Below are 26,191 nucleotides of genomic sequence, written 5' to 3'. Positions count from 1 at the left end.
GCAAGTCCTCACTAATTTTAAGCATTTAAAATTGTCCACCGACCTACAGCACCAAGTTTATCCAGTCTAAGAAAGTAGGGAGTCCATTAGAACTGATTATACTCTTGCTTCTGAAGGGGAAAAATTGTGTTCAGCAATGGTTTTGGTGTTTTAAGACATAAGCAGGAACACCAGGTCCTCAGCTGTAGCTATCACTTGGTAACCAAAAATAGGCAGTAGTTAGGGGTAGAAACACGTTCTTGAAAAATGCCCTGGTGGATGGTGGAGAAAGACATGACAGGGATAAAAGGAGACTTCTTGAAAGGGACGCTCCAGGTAACATCAAGAGAGTGCAAGACATGCTTCCATCATGAGAGGGACACACTAGCCCCACAGTGGTTTTGACCCCGAGGTAACTGTCCTGAGAGGACACTGACATCCAGAACAAGGACAAACAGGGACAGAGGACATACTGAGCTGTCACACAGAGCACGTAACTGCGAACGCAAAAAAAAAAAGTTTGCTTGCTTTTTTCCCCCAACAACCTCGCCTGACAACCACCAGCTGTCCGCGGCGCCGCTGACAGACACCTCAGCGCGGAAACGTCCCTTGCTGGTTCCGCTCCCCACTCACCTCCCCGCACCAGGGGCGGCCGAACGCAGCGGGTGACCGGGCGCTCTCCCGAGAAGCGGGAGCCGATCTGACCGCCAAAAGGCCCCTCTTCCCCCGTCCTCATTTTACGGACAGGGAGCAAGAGGGCGCGGCTGTCTCGGAGGGACGCACTTTGCTCCCTCCCATGACGGGGGGGGGGGGGGCGTGCGGCGGGGGCGCTGAGGACACCGAGACGCAGCACGCGCCCCGCCTGCCGGGCGGCCGCCAAGGCGCGGGGCGGGGCGGGGGGGGGAGCAGAGCCACGCGCCCACGCAAAGGCGCGACGCACCTTACGGCGCCAACAGCCCCGCACGCGCGTACAAGCAAACAGATGGGCCCGCTCACCAATAACAAGCTGGGCAGGCTGGGTGGAAGAACCACTAGAAAGGCCAAGCGGGCAGCGGGGGGGGGGGGGGGGGGGGCGGGACATCCGGCGCGAAGCGGGGCGGGGGCGCCTGTGTTGTGACTGGAGGGAGGGGGAGGGGTCCAGTCAGCTGGGTGAGCTGTGCGGTGCGGGAGCAGCAAGCAGCGGCGGCGCAGAGTCAACCCCGGCGGCCGCCATGCCCGGCATCGACAAGCTCCCCATCGAGGAGACGCTGGAAGACAGCCCCCAGGTAAGAGAGGCAAGATGCAGCCTGATGGGTGGAGGCCGGATCGGGCCCAGCCCGTGGGCGCCGGGCCTAGCGCTGCTCTCCTCTCGCTCCCTCCCCTCGTATTCCTTCGGGGAGACGTCGGAGAGCCTCGGCGGCGGCCGGGAAGGAGGCAGCACCCTCCCCGGCAGCGGGGCAGGGACGCTGCGTGCACGGCGAGCTGCCCTCCTACCTTCCTCGCTCCTGTGGCGTGGCGGGCGCGTAGGGCCAGGAGTCGCGGCTCTGGGGCTGTCGGCTTCGGCGGTGCCCTACGAGGAGTCCCCCCCAGCCTCCGCGGCGCCTTCTTCCCGTTTGCATCACCGCTTCCTCTCAGGTGTCCTGCGGGCTGGTGAGTGGTTCGTAAAGCAGCGAGCTCGGTAACCATTTTCCAGAGGGACTGTGCTTTAGCGTCGGGCGTCGGGTCGTAGCTTGCATTGACTCCCTTCCCCACCCTCGCGTTTATATCATGACTTATTTTGGAGACCTCGTGTTGGCAAAACCCGTCTTCACTTGTCAAGACGATTTTTCTTTCTCTTTTACTACTAACACGTTAAGGTTTAATAGATAACGTCTGAAAAGCAGTTATTGGCCGTTGTTAATGCTGTGAGTACGTGGGAAACGCATGGTGCCGAGAGGCCTTTAATTGCTGTTGTATCTTCACTTCCATTTCTGCTGCTTGACCTTTGTCAGTGATGCCATATATTGTATTGGCATTTCTTTCATCCTACTATTAAGCAGGAAATGCTTTATTCAGTTGCACTGGCTTCTCTTGCTGGCAGCAACAACAGCAAGTATTTTGTACTGTGCTTCCAAGATGCGAAAAAAAAGTTTACAATGTATTTTGTTGCAGCCTTTTGAATTAAGATTCTTGTTTTGCTGCATTGTTTATGTAGATGAGCAAGACTTACTATATTGTAATAGCATATGCATTGGTAGTTTTCATTCCTCAACCATAGGAAGAGGAATCACTTGCTTAATAGGGAATTTTAACCCCTAAAATTACAACCATTTTAACAAATCTACATCAAGCGGAGGGGCAGCTTAGAAAAGGCAACAGAAGGTGGTCATGCAGGAAGGCTGTCATTGCTTTCCAAAGGACAGTGCCCCATATAGCTCAAATACTAAATGTTAGATGAGATCTAGCCTGTAGTATGATCTCTGGCCCAGAGACTAAACTTTATGAAGAGGAAACATTCTTGAAAGTGTTATAATGATAGTAATTTAACAAAATTATCTTTTGAAGGCCTGTTCTCAGTATACGGAAGTCACAACTGTTCATATTTATGGGAAATATCAAATGTTAGATAAACTTAGGATCCCTAAAAAGGGGTATGTAGGGTTGTTTTTCCAAGCGCTTGCAACTGGAACATCATGCAAAAGCACATGCAAAAAAGCATGTGTTACATATTGGAACATAATTATAAATTCTAGAATCTTTGATTTGAGGTTATTTGTGATACAGACTAGTAAAGCCTAACTCAGCCCAATGAGTTTTATGTGCTAAAAACTATTAATTTGCTGATATCTTCTATTTTAGGTACAAAACTTTATGTCTTTCAGTTAACCTAATATTTCAGGTGAATTCTGCCCAACCACCTCTTAGGAGAACATAACAAGGACTCTATAATTTTCTGTGACATTAGTTAATTTCTGTTATTTTGAAATCAGTGCTATGAAAATGGCAACAAATGTTGCTTTAAGAAAGAAGAAACCTTGCTTTCATTAGGAGTTGCCATGACTTTCTGATGTATTCATGCTGTAATATTGAAAAAGATCATCAACCTAAGTTGTTTAGTGCTGAACTATGGACTGGTGTTTTGCACCTTTAGACGTGTTTCAGACACTAACTGTAGGTAAACAGGCATCATATTAAACTTATTCTGCAACTGAGGGAAGGAAAGGCTTTTCTAAAATGGCAAAACCCATTGTTTCTTCCTTGTCTCAGGATAAAAATGTAACCACTGTGTTTTTAGACATAAACAAAATGCCAAGTTTACATTGTCTTTTGCTATGCAAAGCAGTGCAGTTTAAATATTAACTTAGGACATATTACACACATACTCAGTGTTTATGTATATATATTTGGAGAGAGTTTCTGCTCAGACTTACTTGCATTCCCAAAGCATTGCACAATGGAAGAGCCAAGAGACTTGATACTACAGGCTCTATCTCATGTCTACTTATCATACATATGATGACATAGAATGCTTAAACAATTCATTGACTTCTAACTAGGTGGTTTCTTTGTGCAGCTTCTCACTGGTAGTTTCTAGTGTACCTGTTCATACATATGGGGTGAAAGTATCTTAAAGAACACACAAAATGATGCAAAGAGAAAACATGAGTAAACAGTTCCTCTAATTTTTGGTAAGCAATCGTCTGCCATAACTTGTTTACAGTTCCAGGTTATTTTCTTTCCATCAATATCATACAATGTCAGTTTGAAGTCTGGACATCAGTAACTGATATTTTTACAATACAACATAGAAATGCTTTTATTCTACAGTGTTCGGATTTAAAGAGTAAGCATAGTCCAGAAACGTTACATGTTATTTCTTTAAAATTACAAGTTCAGGTTTAAAGGTCATGAGTATGTAATTCAGCAGTTATGGTACTATATAATTTTTTTCTTCTGTATTTTTTCATGTATGTCCTCTTTAATGGGAGACTCACAGCTATTAGGATGACACATGTTGCCACACCTGGCAAACATTTGAGTTCTCCTCCACCTCTTTCCTCCTCCACCCCCCTTTTCCACTTGTTTTATAAACTAGAACCACCATTAAAGTGATTTATTGTGTTGATGCTGCTGTTTGATTATATTTTTTAATTGAAGTATCTTGTAGGCGTTATATGGTATGATCATATTTGTGAGACAACGAGGCATCTAATTCAAGTTCAATGAAAGACTTCTGTGCCAAAAGAATGGTCAAATAACATACTTTATGCAGATTTAATATGTACTCCTTGATTATCATTAAAAGCAGAAAATCAGAAAAGTACGTGAAAAAGACCTCCATGCTTCAAGGGGAGATTGACTAAAGGCTATGTTATTTCAAGACAAGGCTTCAACATAGCAAGACTTCTAAGAATAAACTCTCCACAACTCACATGCAGTGCATGCAGTGCAATTCCATGCTTTTCCCTAATCTCATCAGAGAGGTTTTCTTTATGTCCAGACTTGGGTCAGTCTGTCATTCTTTTCCCAGGTCCTGTAAGTTCCTTCCCTTCCTCTTGGTGAAAACTACAGTTATGTAGCCTAGGGAAGACTAAGAAAGAGAATTTCCAATTTGAAGTGTTTAACAATCATATATTTTTTGGAGGAAAAAACCAGTTATGTACTTAGGATTCTTTCAGTTTTCTGTCTGGACATTAATTTTAATGTAAACCTAAAACCAAAGCACAGTCCTCTTGCTAGAACGTTATTAGAGTTAAAGGGTTTATTTTGTGGGTCTTGCAAGTGATACTCCCATTTCAACATCCAGTCATCCCAACCATTATTTTAGATTAGCAAAAGCAAATGTAGCCTGTGCAAAGTTATAGGTACATTCTCTGCTCTTCCCTCTTTTGAGTTTTTGTCTTGGTGGAAGCAAGCTATTCAATATCCTTGTGAGGAGTAATATTGCTTCCAAGTGCAAAAAGGATGCAAGAACACTGTGTCAGCATCTCATTTAAGCTTGAGGGCAAATTATGCGTGAGCAACCTGATTGCCTTCTCATCCCGAGTCAGTCATTTCATCATAGGGAAGAGCAGTGGATCTCATTCACCTTGACTTAAGCAAGGATTCTGACACATTCTCTGGTAATGTCCCTCTGGCCAAAATGGAGAGGTACGAACTGTGACCTGGGTGGAAAAACTGGCTGGATAGTTGGGCTTAAAGAGTAATGATCAGTGTTTTAAAGTCTACTAGGTGGACAGTGATAAAGAGGTTGATTTTGAGGTGGATACTGTTAAGCACCTTCATCAGGGATGCAGGCAGACTGTTACTGCACAGGTGAATTACAGGTCCAAGCAAAGCCAGCAACTGTCTTTGTGCGGGATGGATAGTATCAGAAGGCTGCAGCTGTTCTGATCTCACTGCAGAAGAAATGAGTATACCTGGCGTGCTATTTAATACCAGTCACCTTCACCCTTTTCCTTCTGGATGTACTGTAGTGGGTCCAGTAGTTGCCCACAGTTCCAACTTTTTATATGCTTACCCATCTTCCTTGGTCTTTTCCTTTCTGAAAATGTATTAACCTGGAGCGGACTGGCAGCAGGAGTGAGACTGAGCTTGCATATCTTTGGGGTTCTCTGGCATGCAACATGTATCATTCCTATAAACAGTGTTGGAGGCTTTATGAACTTTTCAGTAATGAAACCTGAAACAATGCTGTCTAAGTTTGAAATTCTGTTACATTTAAATATATGTCACGTTAGCAAAGTAGTTAGTGTTTTGCCTGTTTCGTTTTTGCAGACCCGGTCTTTGCTGGGAGTATTTGAAGAAGATGCTGCTGCCATTTCTAATTACATCAATCAGTTATTTCAAGCCATGCACAGAATATACGATGCACAGGTAGTATTAATGAAATTCCTGAATGAATGACAAAGCTTTTGGACCATGTTTCACGTGTCTTGCTTTTTTTTGAAATTATTATAAGCAATATCTTTATTTAAAGTTCCACATTTTTTAAATATGGAAGTGAATAAAATAAGAATTAAATTATTGTTTTTCTGTATGTTAGGGAGTGGTAAAGACTAAATTATTGTGATTTCTTTTGCAACAGAATTTCTTATGACAAATAAAAAAAATTTCTTGTTTTTTAGTAGTGTTATTGTATTTCCTAAGCATTCCTAAAATGTTTCCCTTCATGATCTTAGTGTGTATAATAGTATGTACTATGTGGGAGATTATTTTCTTACCCACAATATATTCACGTTTCACTGATCATTTATAAGTAACTGAACTTTTATACCAAAGGCAGAATCTATTTTGTGTGTTTTTCTGAATAATTGAGTTTTGCTGTATTTTTAATTTGTATCTACTTGAACTGTTTCACTTTTTTACTGATTTGTTGCTCTTACTTTCCGTATTTTTATTTTAATGCTGTTTTTACTTTAATGACTAACGTGTTTACTGTAGGTTTTCTGCTATGTGGTTTTATTTTACTGATTTTCTACTTAGCTTTTAATTTCTGTATTTTCTACTTCAATTTCATCATGAAAGTTGAAGTTGTTCTGTTCCATGAATCTGCTAATTAGGCCCTGTCTGTAAGTACAAAGCAGTTTGGAACCAGGTAGTACTGAGAGTCATTTAATCTTTCCTTTCCTTTACCAATAAGAAACTCCTAATATTCAGTAACTAGGACAGCTAATTTGAAATAATTAAATGCAGATATGCACTGCATAACATGAAAAGTACAGAGATCGGTGCACCATAGTACAGGCTGTGAACTTGTATTTGAAAACACCGATTACCTGCAACTCTCAGTAAGGTTAGAGAAATGGAAGGGCAGGATGATTAGGTTTTCTGAAAATTTGTAGTCAGATTTTAAGTTCTATGTCTGTAATACTTTCCTCTTCAAATATGTGATTTTTTGGTATTAATTTAAATCAAAAAGTAACAAGCTTGGGTTTTTGTGTGTGGTTTTTTTTTTTAATCAGAACGAATTAAGTGCAGCAACTCATCTGACTTCAAAGCTTCTGAAGGAATATGAGAAACAGGTACTGTGTAAATCATCATTGTCTTTGTGTGGTCAGGACTACATATTTTTGTAGTCTTTTCCTGGAATACAATATAGAATGTATTTAGGTTTGGTCCAGATAAAATGAACTGCTGTAGTTGGTGGCTCGAATCTTTGCCAAAAGAATCTACTGTCTTCATATTAGTTCTTCCAACTAAACCAGAATGAAGTTCCTCTCACCATGATGAATATTAGTAAGTTCTGCAGTATTTTACTTTTGGATCAGTGTTTTGGGATTTGCTTAGGGTGGTGGTGGGTTTTTCTTTTATAAACTCATTTACTGTTAAGTGCTTTAATTTTACTATTAAAGAGAAGAGATTGCATAGCAGTCCCCATTTAACAACCATAATTTACTGTTATTTTGAGAATAATTCCATCTGTGAAAGCACAGATTGTGGAATCCGTAACTTTTTCTACTGGTAGCCTGTACAATGAAGAGTTTCCTATTTGTAGCTATGCTGCTGGGACCCCTTTTGTGAGATGCATGTTAAAAAAAAAAAGTCACTCCTTTTAAGGAGGCTGGGGCTCCCTATCCTCATTCTCCACCTAATGAGGTGAATGGGAAAAAGTACTATTTATTAATTATTTTGGTTTGGTGAGCCTTTCTAGAGGGGGGAGGTGGCACTTTATTTTTCCTTTGCTAATTGTTATTAACGAATAGGTGTAATGCAGATAGGATCAAAAACACAATGGTGCTGATCCAAGAGAATAACGAGCATTCATACCTCCAGTAGTCCCATTAGGAAGAGATGGAGAAACAGAGAGATTTAGGGTGGATTTTTTGTTGTGTTTTTTTAAGTCTTACATTCCTAATGACAGATTGGAAATGCTGCTTAAGATGTCTGTGCATACTCCGAATTATATCAGGAATTAAATGATTTCTGCTTTTTTTAAATTTTGAAGTAGTTGCAGTACTGTCATTTGAATTGTTCTAGTGTTGTTGATACAATACCAAATTGACTTTAATGACCCAGCTGTTCAATGATTTGCACTGTTTCTGCTATTTTCTACCAAAAATACAGTATTTGCAAAATCAACATGAAAATAACTAGCTTCAGCTTAGAAGAACCAATTAGGGCAAGATATTCTTATTCGTTAGCAGTTACATATATCAAAACATACACCAAATACCCTTATTTCAATTACAGTTTGTTACATTTATTGAGAAGAAGGAGGGGGAAACCTAACGAGCTGGAAGGAGTGCTCAAAATTTTTCATAGCTATCTTGGGTGTTTTTATATTTTCAAGTGTTTTACATATAACTGCTGTGAATTAAAAGAAGAATTAAATTAGCATTGGACCTTTTAACTTAGTTTTCTGGTTTGTCTCCTCTGGACTGCTTTTTTCCCAGTCAGGAGATTATCTTAAAAATACACAAATAATGTTTTAACTGAATTATTTCTCTTTTCAGTTGTGACTATTTTGGTCATACTTTTGCTTCCATCAAGGCATTATAGAAGTAAACTCTTGTAGATGGTTTAAAAATTTTACATAATCACATAACTTGAGAGCTAGAAGTTTAAGATGAACACCAAATGTTGCTCAATTTTTGATAATTATAAAATAATTTGCAAAGCTGGATAAAAATCTTCATACATGTCAAGTCTGCATCTTTCATGATTTTAAAAATTAAGATATATTAATTAATTTATAAAATTAATTAGATTAATTAATCTACTTTAAAAACAGAAGTTTTTTTCAAAAATTAGAATTGTTTATTACAACACACCCCTGCCCCACAAATATTCCTTCTTCACAGGATAGGAGTGCTGTAGTGTATCTTAACTGTATAATATTTTAAAATAATGGAATACCTAATACATTCATAGACATGATTAATAGAGTTTTGTGAATGGCAGAAAGCTGTAAACAACATGCTTCCTTTTATTTTCTTTTAGCGTTTTCCACTAGGGGGAGATGATGAAGTTATGACTTCCACTTTACAGCAATTTGCAAAAGTGATAGATGAGGCAAGTACTTGCATTTGTTTCACGTACTTTGCTGATGTTGTCATGTGTAGACTTTAATCTGCTTAATTATTCCAGCTTTTTTTAAGATAGGAGGTACAGAAATGGCTTTCATTTGTCAATAAGGTAACATGTAATTGTATATTGCAGCATATATTTAAAGTTATATAACCTGAAGACAAAGAATCAATTCAGCAAAATGAGGATACGTTGTTGAGAATGAATGTGGTTTAACTTGCTGTAGCTAGAGCCAAAAACCATTACAGAATGGCAGTTAGAAACCATTTTTCATCATGGTATTTGTATTGCCTGATTTCAGATACTTGACTGACAAAGGAACCTCCTGCTGTCTGTATTAGAGACAGAGACTGACTCTTCCGAAAGACGACTTAGCACCGTTAAGATCTGAATCAGGATTTTTATTGTGATCCCTCTCCTCGCTTTCAACAGTACCTAACATTTTGGAAGGAAGGATGTATTTGTTCTACCTCTGTAGCCTGTGAAAGATGGGCTGTGATGTAGCTGGAGGGAAACTGGAGAAATAAATTGACTAGTCATCAGAATGGATGAGGCCATCTTCTGATGTGATCCAGTAACTTGGAATAAAGTTGGAAAAGTAGGGACAAATACTAAACTGTAAAGGTCTTGTATAAAAAGCTAGTGATGAGATCAAGAACCAAGAAAAGAATATCTGCAAAAAATGAATGTGCAAAATTATTTTTTGAGCTGTACATGTCATCTTTGAGTGAAATTGATGTCAACCTATCTTGATTTGGTCTCAGCACTGTTTTCCTAAAATTTCCTTCTTTCTCTTGCCTTTTACAGCTCAGCTCTTGCCATGCAGTACTTTCAACTCAACTTGCAGATGCAATGATGTTTCCTATTACCCAGTTTAAAGAGAGGGATCTAAAAGGTAGGGTGCTTGAACAAATACTGGTTTTAGCAACAGCAGCAATAAGAAAAACATAGCATTTAATCTCTGTAGCTCTTGTTTCACTAAATAGAATATGCCACTTGTTTTTCAGCTCTCAAAAGTATGCATCTCCCAATTTTTAAAAAAATGTAAGTTATTTCTATTCATGAGAGTATTACAGTCAAGGAACTTAACACTATTACTGTGTCAACAAAAATATTACTTACATTATGGAAGCATTTATCTTCTATTCCAGATGAAAACATTGCAGTTACTATAAACATTAGGAAAGAATAATTTTCAGATAGTTTGCATGTTTGGGAAGTATTTGTATCTGTTTTAATACCATGACATCAATGTAATGGCTGGACTAAACTCAAAAGGCAAAGTGCCAAAATTGTAGTACTTAATATATTATTATGATTTAGTAAGGTGGTTCTTCAACCCTGCTGGTAATACAGGTGATTTCTTACATGGAGACATAAGATGCTTCTAACGTCTTATTTTTATAACAGTTGTATCTTGTTCTGCCTAGTCTAAAATAATATATAATGTGTCTGATGATGATAGATTTTACTCGAGTGGCTAAAGTGAATAGACTGGTGCAGCAAATGGGCTTGAAATATAATTGATAAGAGTTAAAATCAAAATAACTTAAATCCCTAATGTGAACATCCTAGAATGGGTATACCTAACATATGAATGTTTTAAGTCGAAATTGAAATGAAAATTACAACTCTTCCATAAGTCTTCTAGCTCTTTATGAATCTTGGAAAATACTTCTCTGGCAACAGTTCGTTGCAAAATTATGTATTAAATTGATTATGCTTTTTGAGCAAGGGAACATGAGTATCTCAAGGCTAATATTAATCCTCAGAACCTGCAAAAATCTCCTGTTCCTATTTACTGAAGAAGCATCCCTGAGGCAATAATTGCAAATTAAATTTTCCTACTAAATTTTCCTAATAAATTTTACCTGTCCTGGTAATTCAGTATGGTATAAGGTGTGAACTACAACTGTTCAGTAGCGAAACATTGCAGGAGAAACTGTAATATATAAATGTTATGTTAACAGCAACTTCTTTAAATTGTAATATGTTGTTTTGTAGAGATACTAACTCTAAAAGAAGTTTTCCAAATTTCAAGCAATGGTAAGTGTAAAATACTTAATGTTACAGATATTACAAGATGACAGTATTATTGTAGATTATTTACTCAGAAAACTAGTGAAGATATTTGCACGGCTTAAAGTGACTAATTAAGGTGTAATTTTTTTCAGTCATACTTAGGCACCCAGTTTTCCTTGGTTCACTTGTAAATTTCTGCTTTGTGTACTAAAGTGTTAAAGCAAATTGACAGTACTTTAAATGTGTATATGTAATTATTAAATAATTTAGGATTATGCAACCAAAATTGCTAAAAATAGTAAGGTACTAGCTCACTTCTTAAAAGTCAGGACTGGATTAGTAAACAAATTTTACCTCACTAAAATTAGTTTGATAGTTCTCTTCCTTATTGTTGGAAGCTATTTTTTTAGCTAGCTCTGCTATTTCCTCGTAGAGAACATACTGATTAAGTAAGGATTCTGCTTCTCTTAATGTAAATTGCTTCACTGCTTTAGAAGCAAGAAAGATTAGATACAGGTTTTCATAATGGAAAGTTGTCTCTACTGCTAGAAAGTTTCTGCCTTTGAAGATTATTAGATGTTTAAGGAAATTTGTAACAACTTGGCCATGTTTGCATCTGGTTAGAATTCTTCTTCAGCCCAAGTATTTGTGGCAGTGAAGTAATTATAAACGGGCAACAACAATTCTTAAAGGTTTTCATGTGACAGAACTGTGCCTTCAGCTGGCTGAAGACACAGTGATATAAAAGGTCTTCTGCTCTGTTTTGTAAGTAATTAATTTATCAAAATGATCATAAATTCTCTCTTGATTGGTTAGATCATGATGCTGCCATTACCAGATACGGTCGGTTGTCAAAAAGAAGAGAAAATGAAAAGGTTGGTAAAATAAAATACTTAATATAAAGATTTTTAGAAGAGATAAGAAATAATTTTCATCATATATATATATATATATGTTTATGATGGAAGACAATGTATGGCATAGTCCACTCGAAGGTTGATAGTTTATGTTTTAGCAGTCTCAACAGTTTGCTTCAGAACAGAAAAGCAAGTTTCCCCAATAAATGCCTGTCTTGTAACACTGAAAATGCACTAAGATAAAGGTTGTGATGCTATATTCAGTTTATTCTTGTAAAGAAATAATGATGCTTTCCAGGGAGATAAGAACGCTGTATTTGTTTTTCATGTCTCTCTTGTGTAATTTAGAGAAGCGGAATTGTAGGGTGAAGTACGCAATTGCTGGTGATAAAGGGTAGAGCATCACTGTGTTGTTTTTTCCATGCTGGCTATAAAGCTGTCCAGAAGGCATGTGATGAATACCAACTCTCAAACATTCCTTTTTTCCCTCCCACCATCTGTGTCTCTTTAGATCAAGGCTGAAGTTACAGAAGATGTATATACTTCCAGGAAAAAACAGCATCAGACTATGATGCATTATTTCTGTGCATTAAATACTCTTCAGTACAAAAAGAAAACTGCTATGCTGGAACCCTTGCTAGGATATATGCAAGCTCAGGTAATTTCAGATTCTGAAAGCTCTAGGTCTGAAAGAAGATGTAAAAGTGCTTCATGAAGGTTGATGTACTGAAGTCCATTGCAAGACTTCTTTTGCAATCCAGGGAAGCAAATGGAGAAAAAGACATACCCCGTCCTCATCCCTCTAGCTGTCAGAGCTGCTGCCTGCCATGAACGCTGTCATTAGCTAGCACTAGTCATTTCCCACTCCGTATATGAATTTCATCATGACATGCCCCCACTCCCATCAGAGAATCTTTTAGGAAAGTCTAGGTGACAAATACAAAGGTCTAATTCTACCCCAAGCCCCAGATGGCTAAATTTAATGCGTTGCCTAAATTTTCATTGCTGGGTACTTTTTTCCACTGGATCCCTAACGGGAATAGCTGATTAAAACTTTCATGCTTGCAAGTCAACATGGAAGCATACCTTCTTAGAAAGTAATGTGGAGAGAGTTAAACTCTTTCTTGTGGCAGCTATTCTAAGATGATCTAATCATCAAAGTCATATCACTACTGTTTTCAGTCAAGGGTGTGGAAGAACTGTAATGCTAAAAATTATTCTGGTTTGTTTTTGTTTAATATAAATAAGTTCATGATTGGTTTGTTTGACGATGGGTGCAATAGAAAGTAACAACTATGAAAAAGTTCTTTGGAGAAACTTAATTTGTATTTTCAGAATTATGTTGTCAGTATTTTTTTTAAAAAGAAAAACAGTTCCAGCATCTGGCACTGCCACAGTGTCTCAAGTAGAAATTAACTTCTACATACTGTCTGAAAGCTTTCCAAGTCCAAGAAAAACTCTTGCTGCTTTTTGAAACTTTGCAGCTTGTATTTAAGAACTAAGCTCTAAATGTTTTCTGTACCAAAGTAGATAGCGCAACCTGTTGTTCAGGTGCAGGTTTTTGCTGCATCTAAGAATGGGAAGGGCAGGGCCATGCCCTGTAGCATCCTGTTCTGAGATTTCATATGGCTAAACTCAGTTTAGATGTGGTGGGTTTTTTGGACCAATATGGAGTACGCTGTTTTTAAGATAACGTATTGTCAGTTCCCCTTAGCAGGGTCCACAGTTAGAGGATGGCCCCACATGAGTCCTCTCTCCTATGCCCCCCCAAATAACCCCACCCGTAACACAATAGTTAGCAGACTTGAGGGGCTTGAAGAGGTATAGAGAGACCTTGGGATCACCAAAAGATCAAAGCTTGTTTGTTTTCTAGGGCACTTTCTGCATATTTCTGTATTTAGTCCGGGTGGCTCTGTGGACATTCTCTTGACAGAATGAGATCCCACTGCAATGTCAGCATCAGCCTTCACTTGCAGACAAAAACATGCATTCTGCTCCTTTTATTGAGAGGCTTTGGTGGGAAGGAGGGATGAAAACAGATTTCTCTGAGAAACTTTAACCTAATCTGGTTTCATCTGTTAATTGTTAATATATTGACTAAATTCTCCCTTTTCCTCCTCTTATTTTTTTAAAGATAAGTTTTTTTAAAATGGGTTCAGAAAATCTGACTGAGCAATTGGAAGAATTTTTGACCAATATTGGCACAAGTGTACAGAAGTAAGTTGTTTTTGTTGAATTTTGAACTATTACAAAGACAATTATTTTTTCTGTTTCTACATATTAATAAATTATCTTTGTTAATAATACATTATTTACTTTAGTGTTCGCAGGGAAATGGAGTGCGAAGTAGAAAACATGCAACAAACTATAGAGGACTTGGAAGTAGCTAGTGATCCACTGTATTTGCCAGACCCTGATCCTACAAAATTTCCCGTTCATCGAAATCTAACACGGAAAGCTGGCTATCTCAATGCAAGAAAGTAAGACTAACTTGTAACCTAAAAATTCCAGAATATTTAATTTTAGGAAAGGAAAGCTAAAAAAGTATGCATTTTTTTCTTGAAGTTAGCTATGCTGATTTTACATACTTAGTTGAGTAAGTCAGTCACATAGCAGCTATTCAGTTTCTTTCTTTGGACTCCTTCACTTTGTTACTATTAATTTCATTTTTATACTGACGTAGTATCATTCAGGTGCAAAGCATAGTTATCCTGATTTTAGTCTAATCTCTAATTTTGCCTGAATTTTCACATCAAAAAGAAAAATTAGATTTTATGAGACTGTAATTTCACTGGATTGTAATTGGAAAACAACAAGATCGCAGCTATCAGGATTGTTGTATAAGAATCTGTTAAGCTTTGGGATTCATGTTACTAATTAAATATGACAAGCTTGAGATCTACAAGGCAAAACGTTTTCTGTTAACTGAAATACACTTTGAGCGGCCTTCTCAATTTCACGAGGTAGTCTTTTGTCCACTGCGGGTAGCTGTTACTCTCATTATTGAAGTCTAGCAGCTGATTTTTATAGTTGTTAAAAGTAAGTTGTAACACACAGATTTTTTTTCTGTAATTTATGTAATAAGCTCCAAGGAATTAAAAAAAAAAGAGTAGGTAGAATAATTCTACAACAACAGTTAGAGTAACGTACTCACTGAATGAGGCATGAATTTCTGCAGTAGAACACAATTGCAAGCAATTAACATTGAAGAGAGTATATGAACAAAAAGGGAGGCTAAACTTCAAGTGTTATTGATTTTTGGTTTCAGATTGTTCCTCTTCTGTTATTTTGAGGGGGAGAAGAAAACCCCAATCACCAAACCCCAAAAACCCACATGCTCTAAGCAAAATTTTGGAAGTCTTGTTGAATGGTACAAATTACTTGGAAAATTGAGGTATCTTACAGGACTAAGCTAATGCTTAACAAAAAGCTTTAAAAAACTTAGTCTTAACAATATAAGTGCAAATTTAGAGGTCTTATCAACAATATTGATAATGCATATAATTTGAATATGCATATTTTGTAAAGCAATACTGTAAAAGCTGATCATCAAAACTGAAGAACTTGTGCTTTTTTATTGTAAATTAAGTTTCTCATAATTTAAGAAAGCAATTATTTTATATATTTTTTGCCCAGCAACAGGTGTAGCATGAAAAACACAACAGATGGAAAGAGACTGCTTGAGCTGTAAAGCTAACCTAAAACACTTAAACAGGGAAAAAAGTTTTCTTAACTGCCCAGATAGTTTGTTCCAAGTGATTTGCAGCTCAGCTGAACTCCTAATCTACAAACTAAGAACCTCTTTTTATCTGTTAGTAAGACAGGGCTAGTATCTTCCAGCTGGGAGAGACAGTTTTACTTCACTCAAGGTGGAAATTTGATGAGCCAGGCAAGAGGTGATGTAGCTGGTGGACTTGTCATGGATATAGACAATTGTTCTGTAATGGCTGTGGACTGCGAAGACAGACGGTACTGTTTTCAGATAACATCTTTTGATGGTAAAAAGTAAGTATGCTTACGTTACTGTTACTTATAAGTAATACTGGACTCACTAATTAAGAAAAGAAAGATGGTCTACCTTTGGCCAGATTATAGCGTGATAGATTTTGGGGGGACTTAGAAGCAAAATTTGGAATGTCTTTTTAACTTGGTAGCGTCTGGGGTTTTTTAATTTATCAGCTCTATAATGTAGCTGAGTGGTATTTCAGAATAAAAGTACCACAATCAGTTTACAATGGTGTGTTATTACATTTTGTGAATGCTTAAGTATTACACGGGCACAATTAGAGTTTTATTCTTTTTCTATTTTGAATTGAAATAAAAACATAGATTTATTTTTTTTTTACCTCAATTAAATGTTGAGTGCACTCAGCACGTACACCGAATCTTCAGCCTTTCTTAATTTGCTGTGCAATGTACAGAGATGAAAATGGAGTTTCCTGTCTGAATGTACTTGTGAGGCATTTTAAATAGACAGTATTGTCTTTTCCATTCTCCTCTTCCAGGTCTTCAATCCTACAGGCAGAGAGTAAAAAAGATTATGAAGAGGTAAGCTTATCGGAGGTTTGCATGGAGTCCAGTGATTTTCTGTTGTGCAGAAGGAATACATTCTTAGCAGTAGTTGGAATGCTTATTTTATGTTCTTTAGATGGTAAGCAGTGAACTTTTATCTCATTCTATACATAATGAAAGGTTTTGGAAAGTCTGACAGAATATTACTGTGATTAAATCCTAGAGGAAAAAAAATGCAGTTACGATTGCCACCAAGTCCTTTTGAGTATTATGGAAGAAAGAAAGCAGGGGGAAAAAAGGCCATGGCAAATAGCTAGCAGTAATGGAATGTTGACAAATGCTGTTTCTCCTTCTTCCTGTTAGTGCTTTCCCAACCTTCCTACCTGCTTGTCAGGAATGGAAAATAAAGGAAATCTTAGGTTAGGACATAGATAATGATACAGGCGTTTGAGAAATGAGGCAAAACTATGCTTCTGCCCCTGATGCATGATGGGAAACATGTTTCTCTTTAATGAACTAGTTGACTCAAGACCCGCGAAATAATTTGCTTTTGGACTGCTTTCCAAGCTGCTTGTGATCACTATTTCCAAATGGCTGCTAAATCTGGTGATGCAGATTTACTTGCCCATGCAGTGGCTGGATACCAGCTGAAAAATGTCAGTAGTCAAATAGTAGGTCAGCAAACGTAGATGTTCATAGCAAATACTGATGGGGAAAAAAAATGGAAAAAACCCCCACCCAACAAGCAGCAGTATCTTTTCCCTACTTTTTTTAGCTTTCTCTAGAGGTGAAAATAAAAAGTTTTTCTAGACTTCTTGCAAATAATAGCCTAATGTTATAGGCTTGTACTGGTCTAACAAAGAAAGTTCTAGTTATTAGACTTTGTTTTATTTGGACAGCTTTTTACAGCTTTCCAAAGGCTTGCACAGATGGACCAAACTGATAGATTCATTACATTCATAGTCTATGAATACAGTGAGATTAGTCCAGAAACAAAGGAGCAGATGTACTAAGTGATATAAAGCATTTGCTAATTTAATTGCATTATTATTCCATACAGACTTTTCAATAAGGGACAGGATGGGAAAGAAAATGTTTTAAAAGCACTGTTGATTTAAAGTATGTTTGGGCAAGCAGCTGGATAAGGAAATATAGAAAATATGGTACTTTCAGCCTGGTTTTAAATTCCTCTGCAATCTTCAATGTTACATGGATATCAAATGACCTTTTATGCTATTTCTAAGGTTTTTAGCTGGGCTGTGTCAGGTTGGCCCTGGTTCATTTGCTCTGCTGAGGTTGTCCAATAGCCTAACGCTGAAACATTTGCCCCCAGTGCTTCACTGGAGGAAGGGAATTAATAGTCAGCTTTAGCAGCTCAAATTTGTGGTTTCCTGGGGTGCAGCTGCTGTGCTGTCTTTTAGATAGCTCAGGTGACAACCCTTAACAACAAGCTGGGGTTCAGTGGAACAGCACCAGTAGTGTGTGTATAATCCAGTTAGTTGGAGAAAAGTAGAAAAGCAAGGAGCAGGAGCAGATGGTTTGCCATAGCACAGAGAGAAAATAGATTCTAGCTTACAGATGCAAGAAATGGGCAAATTCCATAAAAGGGAGATGGAATCTTTATAATGTTTTGAGCAAAAACATCACCTGCAGTCACAGAGTACTGGAGTACAGAAAATCCTGATTTTTTTTTTTTTTTTTTTAATTCCTTACAGTTGTGATTTTAAGCTTGTTTTAGTTTTGATCTTCGGTGTGACTAAAATAAATTTTTCAAGTAAAACCTGATATTGTAAAGGTGCAGTATGCAGATAGTAGTGAATTTAATGACAATCTGGGTGTGCAGAATACTGGTTTGGCTCCCTGAAGGTACAGAGGAAGTGGAAAAAGTGCTGAAACTAGCCAACTCAGTTATTTAATCAAGTTTATTAAAAAAACTATGAAAAATTAATTTTTTTTCTTTTTTCTCTTTTTCAGTGGATATGCACCATAAACAACATATCAAAACAGATATATCTAAGTGAAAATCCTGAGGTAACTTTACTAAAATGTATAGTGTCAGTAACGCGTTAAGATGTAGATCTGCTCAAAATTGAAAAGAGATCAACTGGAGCTAATTGGATAGCATAGAATTAGGCTGTGTATTTCCTACATGTCTAATTCTAAGCTTTTCATGGTATGAATACAGTCCATTGTCTCCTTCATCTAAATGCTTATATAGAAAGCATTAAAAATATGTGACTTTTATATTTGGTATAACCTTTTGACATCTTCAGTATCCTGCATTTGTATTTTATATATGATACAAATTAACATGACAGATATTCAGATGGATACATTTAATTTCTGCTAGAGGGACCTGACAATCTTAGGATTTAGAAGAGCGTAGCAATTTTTTAGGAAAGACATACTTTCACTTCATGAAAGAGATATTTACCTTTTGAAGAGTTAGAAATTGATTATTTGTTTCATGTGGAGAATTTGGGTAAGTAAATTAATGTCATTTATATGGTATGTATTTTTATAGTAAATTCTTACTGATACAAACTTACATCATGATTTTTACTTGCTAAATTAGGGGAATTGGCCCAACAGCTATGTTAGTGAAAATTAAGGAATGTAAGATTCTCACAAAGGGTTGAGTTTATAACTTCTGTCAATTGCATACAAATAAAACTAAAATCTTAAAGCTTATTTTGAGGAAAATGTTTTCAGGGTTTTTTTCCCACCTCTCTATTGCAGGAAATTGCTGCACGTGTAAATCAGTCAGCTCTGGAGGCTGTTACACCATCTCCTTCCTTTCAGCAGAGGCATGAGAGCATGCGGCCAACGGTGTAAGTTAATGAACTACAGGTCATTCAAAGAGCACATCTATAAAGAGAGTCTTGGATAAAACTCCAGGAAAAAAAACAACAAACATCACCACTTCCTGTGTTCAGAACTAAATCTTGGAGAGGCTAGAGGAAAATTTCTTGAACTCACCTTTTTCGCATTGTTTAGCATCCATTGGTACAAGTAACCCAGGTTTCCAGCTGGCTAGACTGGTTTGTTGGTTGCATGATGTATCTGTTTTGTTGTATGAAATCATAATGACATTTTTCTTAATGTGTCCAACTCCTGGAAGCAGACCTCAGATTGTTTTAACATCAGTATATAATTACATGTGAAATATAATACAATCTGATGCAAGTATTAATGCCGGTAGTAACTTTAACTTACTTAAATTTGACTTAGGAACGTACACTCCATTTTTGTTCACTGTACCCTGATCTTCTTCAGGTTTTTAGTTTTTGTTTTATTTTATATCCAAGTTTTGGAATGTTGTATTGGTCTCCCACATGGTTTAATTTATTGTCAACCAACCTTAAACTAAGATACCTTAATTTTAATTTTTTTGTTTTGTTTTAGACAATCTCGTCCTGCAGCTCGTACTAGCAGCACAGGGTCATTGGGATCTGAATCAGCAGCTTTATCAGCACTTTCCTTGGATTCACTTGTTGCCCCTGACACTCCTATACAATTTGACATAATCTCTCCAGTTAGTGAAGATCTGCCTGGTCAAGGAAAATCTTCAGGGCAGTCGGGAAGGTAGGAAATATAGAGAGAAGGAAAAAAATTCCTGAAGTTCATGTTATTAATTTAAAAGCAAACAAAAACAAACAAACAAGAAGACCACGTTTAGGCTGCAGCTCCATAACACACATTGCCTTTGCCCTGACTCATGTCACAGAATTTGCAGTGGCCAGCCGAGCAAAACAATTTTTTTAATTGTTAAATGGAGTTGTAAAAAAAAAAAACAAAAAAAAACAAAAAAAAAAAAAAACCAAAAAAACCAGACTTCATTACATGCACTAGATTCAAGGTTTAGTTTTCTATTTAGCAGCAGCTTTTCTTGCTTTAACAGCTAATGCTTTTATTTATTGATTTACTTTAATCTTTTGGTTTCACAAAGTATTTTCCTTTCCTATTGCTTGCTCACCCAGCAGCTTGGGTTATTTCCTCTTGGAAACTCAAGAGAAATTTGGTAGCCCTGCCTCCAGGTGATGATGGCATACGATGACACTCCTCTTAACCTGAAAGGTGAGTGAAAATGATCTAGGCTTCTAGAGTGATCTCATATATAGACAAGTGGAAATTGCCTAAGAGCTTTTCCCAAAATATAAAAGCATTTTCTCCTACTTGTTTTTTGTAAACTTCCTATTCAAAAATATTGATTAAAACCTCTAAATCTGCACTGCATTTCTGGAACTATATGTACAACCTTCAGATATTAAGAAAACATATGTGCAGATCCAGCTGCTCTTAACAACAACAACAAAAAGCTGAAAAACAATTTATGTGACTCTAGTCACAATAATGTGTTGGATCCCCCAGCCCTCTAGAAAAATATTTGAATTTTCAGTTGCACCTCACAGATACGTAAGAATTAAAATTATACATACTCAGCTTTTTTTTTTTTTGACAGGGGTTTTTTTGTTGTTGTTGTTTGGTATAGCAGGAGAATCAGTTGGCTAACTAGATCCTTAAGAACATACTGATTAAAAATAGACTTGAACTGTATTCCAGAAAGTGTAAAGGTTAATACTTCAGCTAAATTAATGTCATCAGTTGTAATTCCATTCTAGAGAATATTATTTTTCATAGCAGAAATGATAGAGTTCTGCTCAGTATTTTCAATTTACCATCCCTGTCAATAAAGAACTGCAGTGTTTGTAAGCAACATGCTACTTCAGAAGTATTAATTATTTAAAAAAACAAAAAAAACAAAAACCCCCTTAATTTCTGATACTGATGACATACATTTCAATTTTATTTTTGCCTTTTGAGAGATCCTGTGACATTTTTCATTTACTGTTCCAGTCTAATCTTAGATGACAAGGAAAGTCTGAGCAATAAGAGATGCTAATAGAAAGCATTTTCCTTTAGTACTTACACAGGTCAACATTTAATGGGATGATTTTGATTGAGTCCATGTTATATAATATTGTAGCAATGCAATCTTGACTTTAGAGCTCAATCTAGAACAATTTTATTACTTTAAACTAGGCATCAGTTAAAAGAATTTGCTGATAAAACTGGTAGTATGACATGTAACTGGACAAGAGATCGATTTTTTTTTTTTTTTTTTTTTCCTTAATTCTGAAATTTGCTTTTAGAACACTAACTATGGAGAGGTGACACCTTCGTTACTCTTCTGTAAAATGTAATTTGAAGTTTATGAACCCTTGACAATAGTTTTTAAACTACCAATTAGCCAAAGAGGAAGAGCTTTTTCTTGTTTAGAAGTTTTAAATAAAATTTCCCCATTCCCCATACTCTTTTCAGCCTTGCTTTACTGCTTTTGAAAAATGTAGACTTGGAAGCCTAGAGTATTTTCACTTTTCATTGTAACTGATAGCAATTCTGTCTTTGAGGCCAGAAATAGCCACATTTCTCTTGACCCTCTAGGAGTAAAACCCCAGTGATGTTTTCAGAAAGCTGCATTTGCAACAAAACCAGTGACTTCTCTTCAGTAAGTAATTCAACAACTTGAGACAGTGATGAGAAGTGTGGTGCTCCTATGAAAGGACTAGCTTTTGGCTGTATTTCCTGAAGCTGTTCTGTGAAATTTCATTCCCTAAACTGTACCTTTTCAAATATTAACAAGGTCTTGACTTGGGCTTAATTCAGATATTAGAATAGATAAATAAATGTGAGCAGAACTTTATATGGCAGCAATAGGACAATAATATCTGGTATTTCTCCCATAATTTGAGCCCTCACATACAGCAATTTATGTCTAACTCCTGATTAAATTGCTTGTCCCTACAATTTATCATACATTATTCCTCCGGATTACAAGTCTGTGAAATCATTATATGTTCTTACTTGATGCAGCATGAGACTACTACATTATTCATTAGTGGTTCTTGTAATCTGACTCCTGGTTTAATATTTTCATTTTTTAATAGACGCACAAATCCTTTTGGTGAATCTGGAGGCTCAAAATCTGAAACAGAAGGTAAAGCAAAAATTTTATTTCAATGCAAAATAAAAAATAGAATTTGAAAAATATTTTTCTATTTTCATCTGTAGTTTCTCTCTTCTATTTTAACACCAGTTTTAGAATGCTTAGTTACATTGGCATTGTATTAGACAAGCTGAGTTAAATCAGGCAACTGTCTGAAAGTCTGTTTTAAAAATAATTCCATGCATCTTTTGTATTTATTAAACCAAATGAAAAGCTATGTGACTCGCTGTTTAGTAATTGTACCTCTAATTCCTAAGTGTGAGCAATCTCTTTCCAAGTTGTTAGGAGTTTTCCTGACTGCAGTCCACCTTTGGTTTTGAATGGAAAACCCAAAATGGAGTTCACTGTTTTCAATACTTTTCCTTGTCTTAGATTCAATTCTTCATCAGTTATTTATTGTAAGATTTCTTGGCTCTATGGAGGTGAAGTGTGATGAAAGTCCAGACGTTGTTTATGAAACAATGCGTCAAATACTAGCAGCTCGCGCCATCCATAACATTTTCAGGATGACAGAATCACATTTACTAGTCACTTGTGACTGTTTAAAGTAAGTTTGCTTCTTGACTTCTACTCATGTTTTTTTACAGAATCATCTTCTTGCACTTTGGTAAAACTTACTTTCTGGTTTGTTTTTAAAAACAAATTTTTAGGTTAATTGATCCACAGACACAAGTTACAAGACTACAAGTAAGTAACTTTACATTTTAAGATAAATACCCACCGATGTAGTTCTTCCACTTTAGAAATAATATTATGTTAGCAGAAATCACTGACAGCATGAGATTTCCAGGCAAATTTCCACCGAAATTACGAGACTGAATGCATACATTTAAAAATAGACAGAAAGCCATTAGCAAATCAGGTTTAAGGGAGGTGATTTCAATAGGTCAAACAGGCTTTTGAAACTCCCCTCCCTGATTTGGTAGGGTAAAATCTTAGGTACACAGCATATTGCATTTTAACAATGTGCTTGGTTATAAACATTTATATTGTTAGTGGAGAGGTAACGTTAAGGTTGGAGTCACATTAATTCTGAAGTCCAAAAGGATTTGCTTGGTGTTTGGGTTGTTTGGTTTTGTTTTTGTTTTTTTAATGCATAATTGCATTGTGAGTGTTGTACAGTTTCTGGGGCTTTTGGTGTTTTTTTGTTGGGTTTTTTTTTCTAATTCTTTATAAAAAATGCACTTGAAAGAAATAAGTTGAATTCTTCATAGGATATCAAATATGGCCAGCTTAATTCTTCAGTAATAGCAGTCTTTAATTTTTATGTTTCAAATCTGGTCCGTCCCCCATTTTCCCTTATACACAGTTTAGGCTCTGTCATTTAATTTCTTTGGGTCCTCTTTTAAAAACATTCAGGTTTTTTGGGACACTGAATTACTTTCATTTCCACAAAAGGAAACCCTTAGATGTGAAAATGTCTTGATGTTTCACATAGTGCCTTTTTTCTTTCTTCACCTTTGTGGCATTTAGTTCCAAACTGCCCCAAAGCTGGAAGCTCTATAGGTGAGAGACCTCAACTGAGAGCATGTCCAGTATTCTAAATGTGTATGTTTAAGGTTGGGAAAAACTCATCCTATCAGTTCCTAACAGTTCTAGTAGGGGCCTTCAGAATTAAAACACTTACCTTTTGTTAAGTCTGAAAAAGATACATTTGAAATTTCTAAGTCTACCCTCTTTTAGGAATGAGAATGCAAAATAGTTTTCTTGTAACAAAATGATGAGGATATGTGGGGGGCTTTTTAGGTTTTGGTTTTTTCTTTTTTTTTCTTGCTTACAGAATTCAGGAGAGCTGAATTAATTGCAGTAAAGGCTTTGGAGAAGTCTTGCCTTTACCTGGGACCAAATACTGAAAGCTTAGTCCCAAATGTAATTTCTATGAATGATGTCTCTGTAAAGAAAAAAGTGTATTCACATTTAGAAAGACGGCTGAATTGCACTGCAGATGTGGTCCCCTTTTCTTACACGGGGTGTGTTTTCGGAAGTTTTCCTCTCTTGCATAATCCTTGCCTTCTAATCTACTGTTTGTGTTTCGTAATACATGTTTGGTCAGGCTGTAACATTCTTCTGGTCTGGTGGTGCATTTATGATGCTGAAGTAACCAACGTGCAGTATATTGTTGGAACAACTTTTAATATCTCCATATTTGATGCTTTTTGGCAGTTTCCTTTGCCCAACGTAGTCTTGTACGCGACACACCAGGAGAATAAGCGCCTTTTTGGATTTGTGCTTAGAACTTCAGGAGGGAGAGTTGAGAGCCGCCAAACTTCTGTCTGCTATATATTTGAATCAAATAATGAAGGGGAAAAGGTACTGGTGATGGTTATACTTGTATCCGTTTTGAACCTGACATGGATTCCAAGACATTAGGTCAATTCAAGCCGTGTAGGGGGTTTCTATGGGAGAGTATTTTGTTTATATACTGAAAAACAGTTAAACCTGACAGTCTAAGTACCTGCAAGTGCTTTAAGATGCTATCATACCTAATTTGGGAATCTGTCTTAATTTTAAAGGCATTTTTATTTGAATCTTTCTGATTATTTCAAATCTGGTTTGTGTTTAGATTTGTGACTCTGTTGGACTGGCAAAACAGATAGCTTTTCATGCAGAACTGGTAAGAATCTTTTTGGGGCAAGGGATATTTGTGAATGGAAGGGAGAGAGTATATTTAAGATGTGTAATGGAATGTATTCTACAAGATACTTATTGATGCAGTAACACAGTGGTGGTGTATTTAAAGGGATTTGTTTTCTAGAATTTAAACCTGAGATACAAAGACTTTGACCAAAGTCAACTGTGGAACAATATTCAAGATAGGATTCAGCTTGCTACCTTTAACAGACATACCAGTCCTTTAAGAGACAAATAAATCAAAACAGTGGTGCTATAGTTTTGAGCAAACTCATAAATCGGTACTGTATCAAACATCTCAGGCTGTTGTTACTTACTTTATTTATATTTTTGCCCTTTAGGATCGAAAAGCATCAGAAAAGCAAAAAGAAATAGATAGAGTCAAAGAGAAACAACAAAAAGAACTGAACAAACAAAAACAAATTGAAAAGGTACATTTCATAATTTCTTAATACTCTTCCCCCTGCCCTTCCCCCCACCCCCTTACTTTCTTTTGCAGTTTTTAACCCCAAGCTCTACTATCACATTCTTTAGTACAAGCTCATGGCATGTTATGGAATTAAGTTAATTATTAGAAGTATTTCCTGTGCATTTTTATAATTTTGTACAGTAGTGTTTAAAAAGAGCTCTTCCAAGGAGATAAACCGCAAAACGTCTTTATTAGGAGTACTGAGGAGCAGTGCTTGAAGGAACAGCTATCAGAGGCCCCAAATCATTTCATTTGCCGAGGAGAGTTCAGTTACGCAGCGGGGAGGGGCTGCAGGGAGTGGGCTGGAGGTGAAGATCCATGCTCTGACCCGCTGTGCTTTATAGATTATAGGTACAGACGTGTTAATGTGTTAGCTGTTGTAATAGTGACAGCTACTGAAATGTAAATGTTTTGGTTTCCTATTCAATCTTTCAATTCCCTCTGTACAGAAGGCTGTCCGTTGATAGTATTGAAAGGTAGTTTAGAAATTATAATAATGGTATCCTGTTTCAATTGTAGATGTCTTTAAAGTTACTACTCTTTTTCTGATTTCCCAACCTCCTCTTCTCAAATTAGGACTTAGAGGAGCAAAGCCGGTTGATAGCTGCTTCCAGCAGGTCAAACCAGAGCAGTGGGGAAGGACAATTTGTAGTCCTTAGCAGCAGCCAGTCGGAAGACAGTGATTTAGGAGAAGATGGAAAGAAGAAGAGAGAATCTGAAGCCTAA

At 36.9% G+C, this 26,191-nt stretch overlaps 1 protein-coding gene across 1 annotated transcript; it reads left to right on the top strand.

Annotated features, from left to right (window-relative positions):
• Nucleotides 1-1,190: 1,190 nt before the first annotated feature.
• Nucleotides 1,191-26,191, top strand: APPL1 (adaptor protein, phosphotyrosine interacting with PH domain and leucine zipper 1; the record flags this gene model as incomplete). Its single annotated transcript, XM_082004526.1, has 22 exons — nt 1,191-1,244; nt 5,716-5,814; nt 6,903-6,962; nt 8,881-8,952; nt 9,775-9,862; nt 10,972-11,013; nt 11,806-11,864; nt 12,358-12,504; nt 13,981-14,063; nt 14,168-14,326; nt 15,663-15,851; nt 16,352-16,394; nt 18,333-18,389; nt 19,098-19,189; nt 19,764-19,943; nt 22,307-22,356; nt 22,738-22,912; nt 23,016-23,052; nt 24,529-24,675; nt 24,929-24,979; nt 25,338-25,427; nt 26,042-26,191. The coding sequence occupies 22 exons, from the start codon at nt 1,191-1,193 to the stop codon at nt 26,189-26,191; spliced, it is 2,124 nt and encodes a 707-aa protein (XP_081860652.1).

Source organism: Phaethon aethereus (genome assembly GCF_964289735.1).
Source record: "Phaethon aethereus genome assembly, chromosome: 11".
Lineage (NCBI taxonomy): Eukaryota > Metazoa > Chordata > Aves > Phaethontiformes > Phaethontidae > Phaethon > Phaethon aethereus.
The sequence above is the reverse complement of the archived record's forward strand: the minus strand, read 5'-3'. Positions and strand labels throughout refer to the sequence as shown.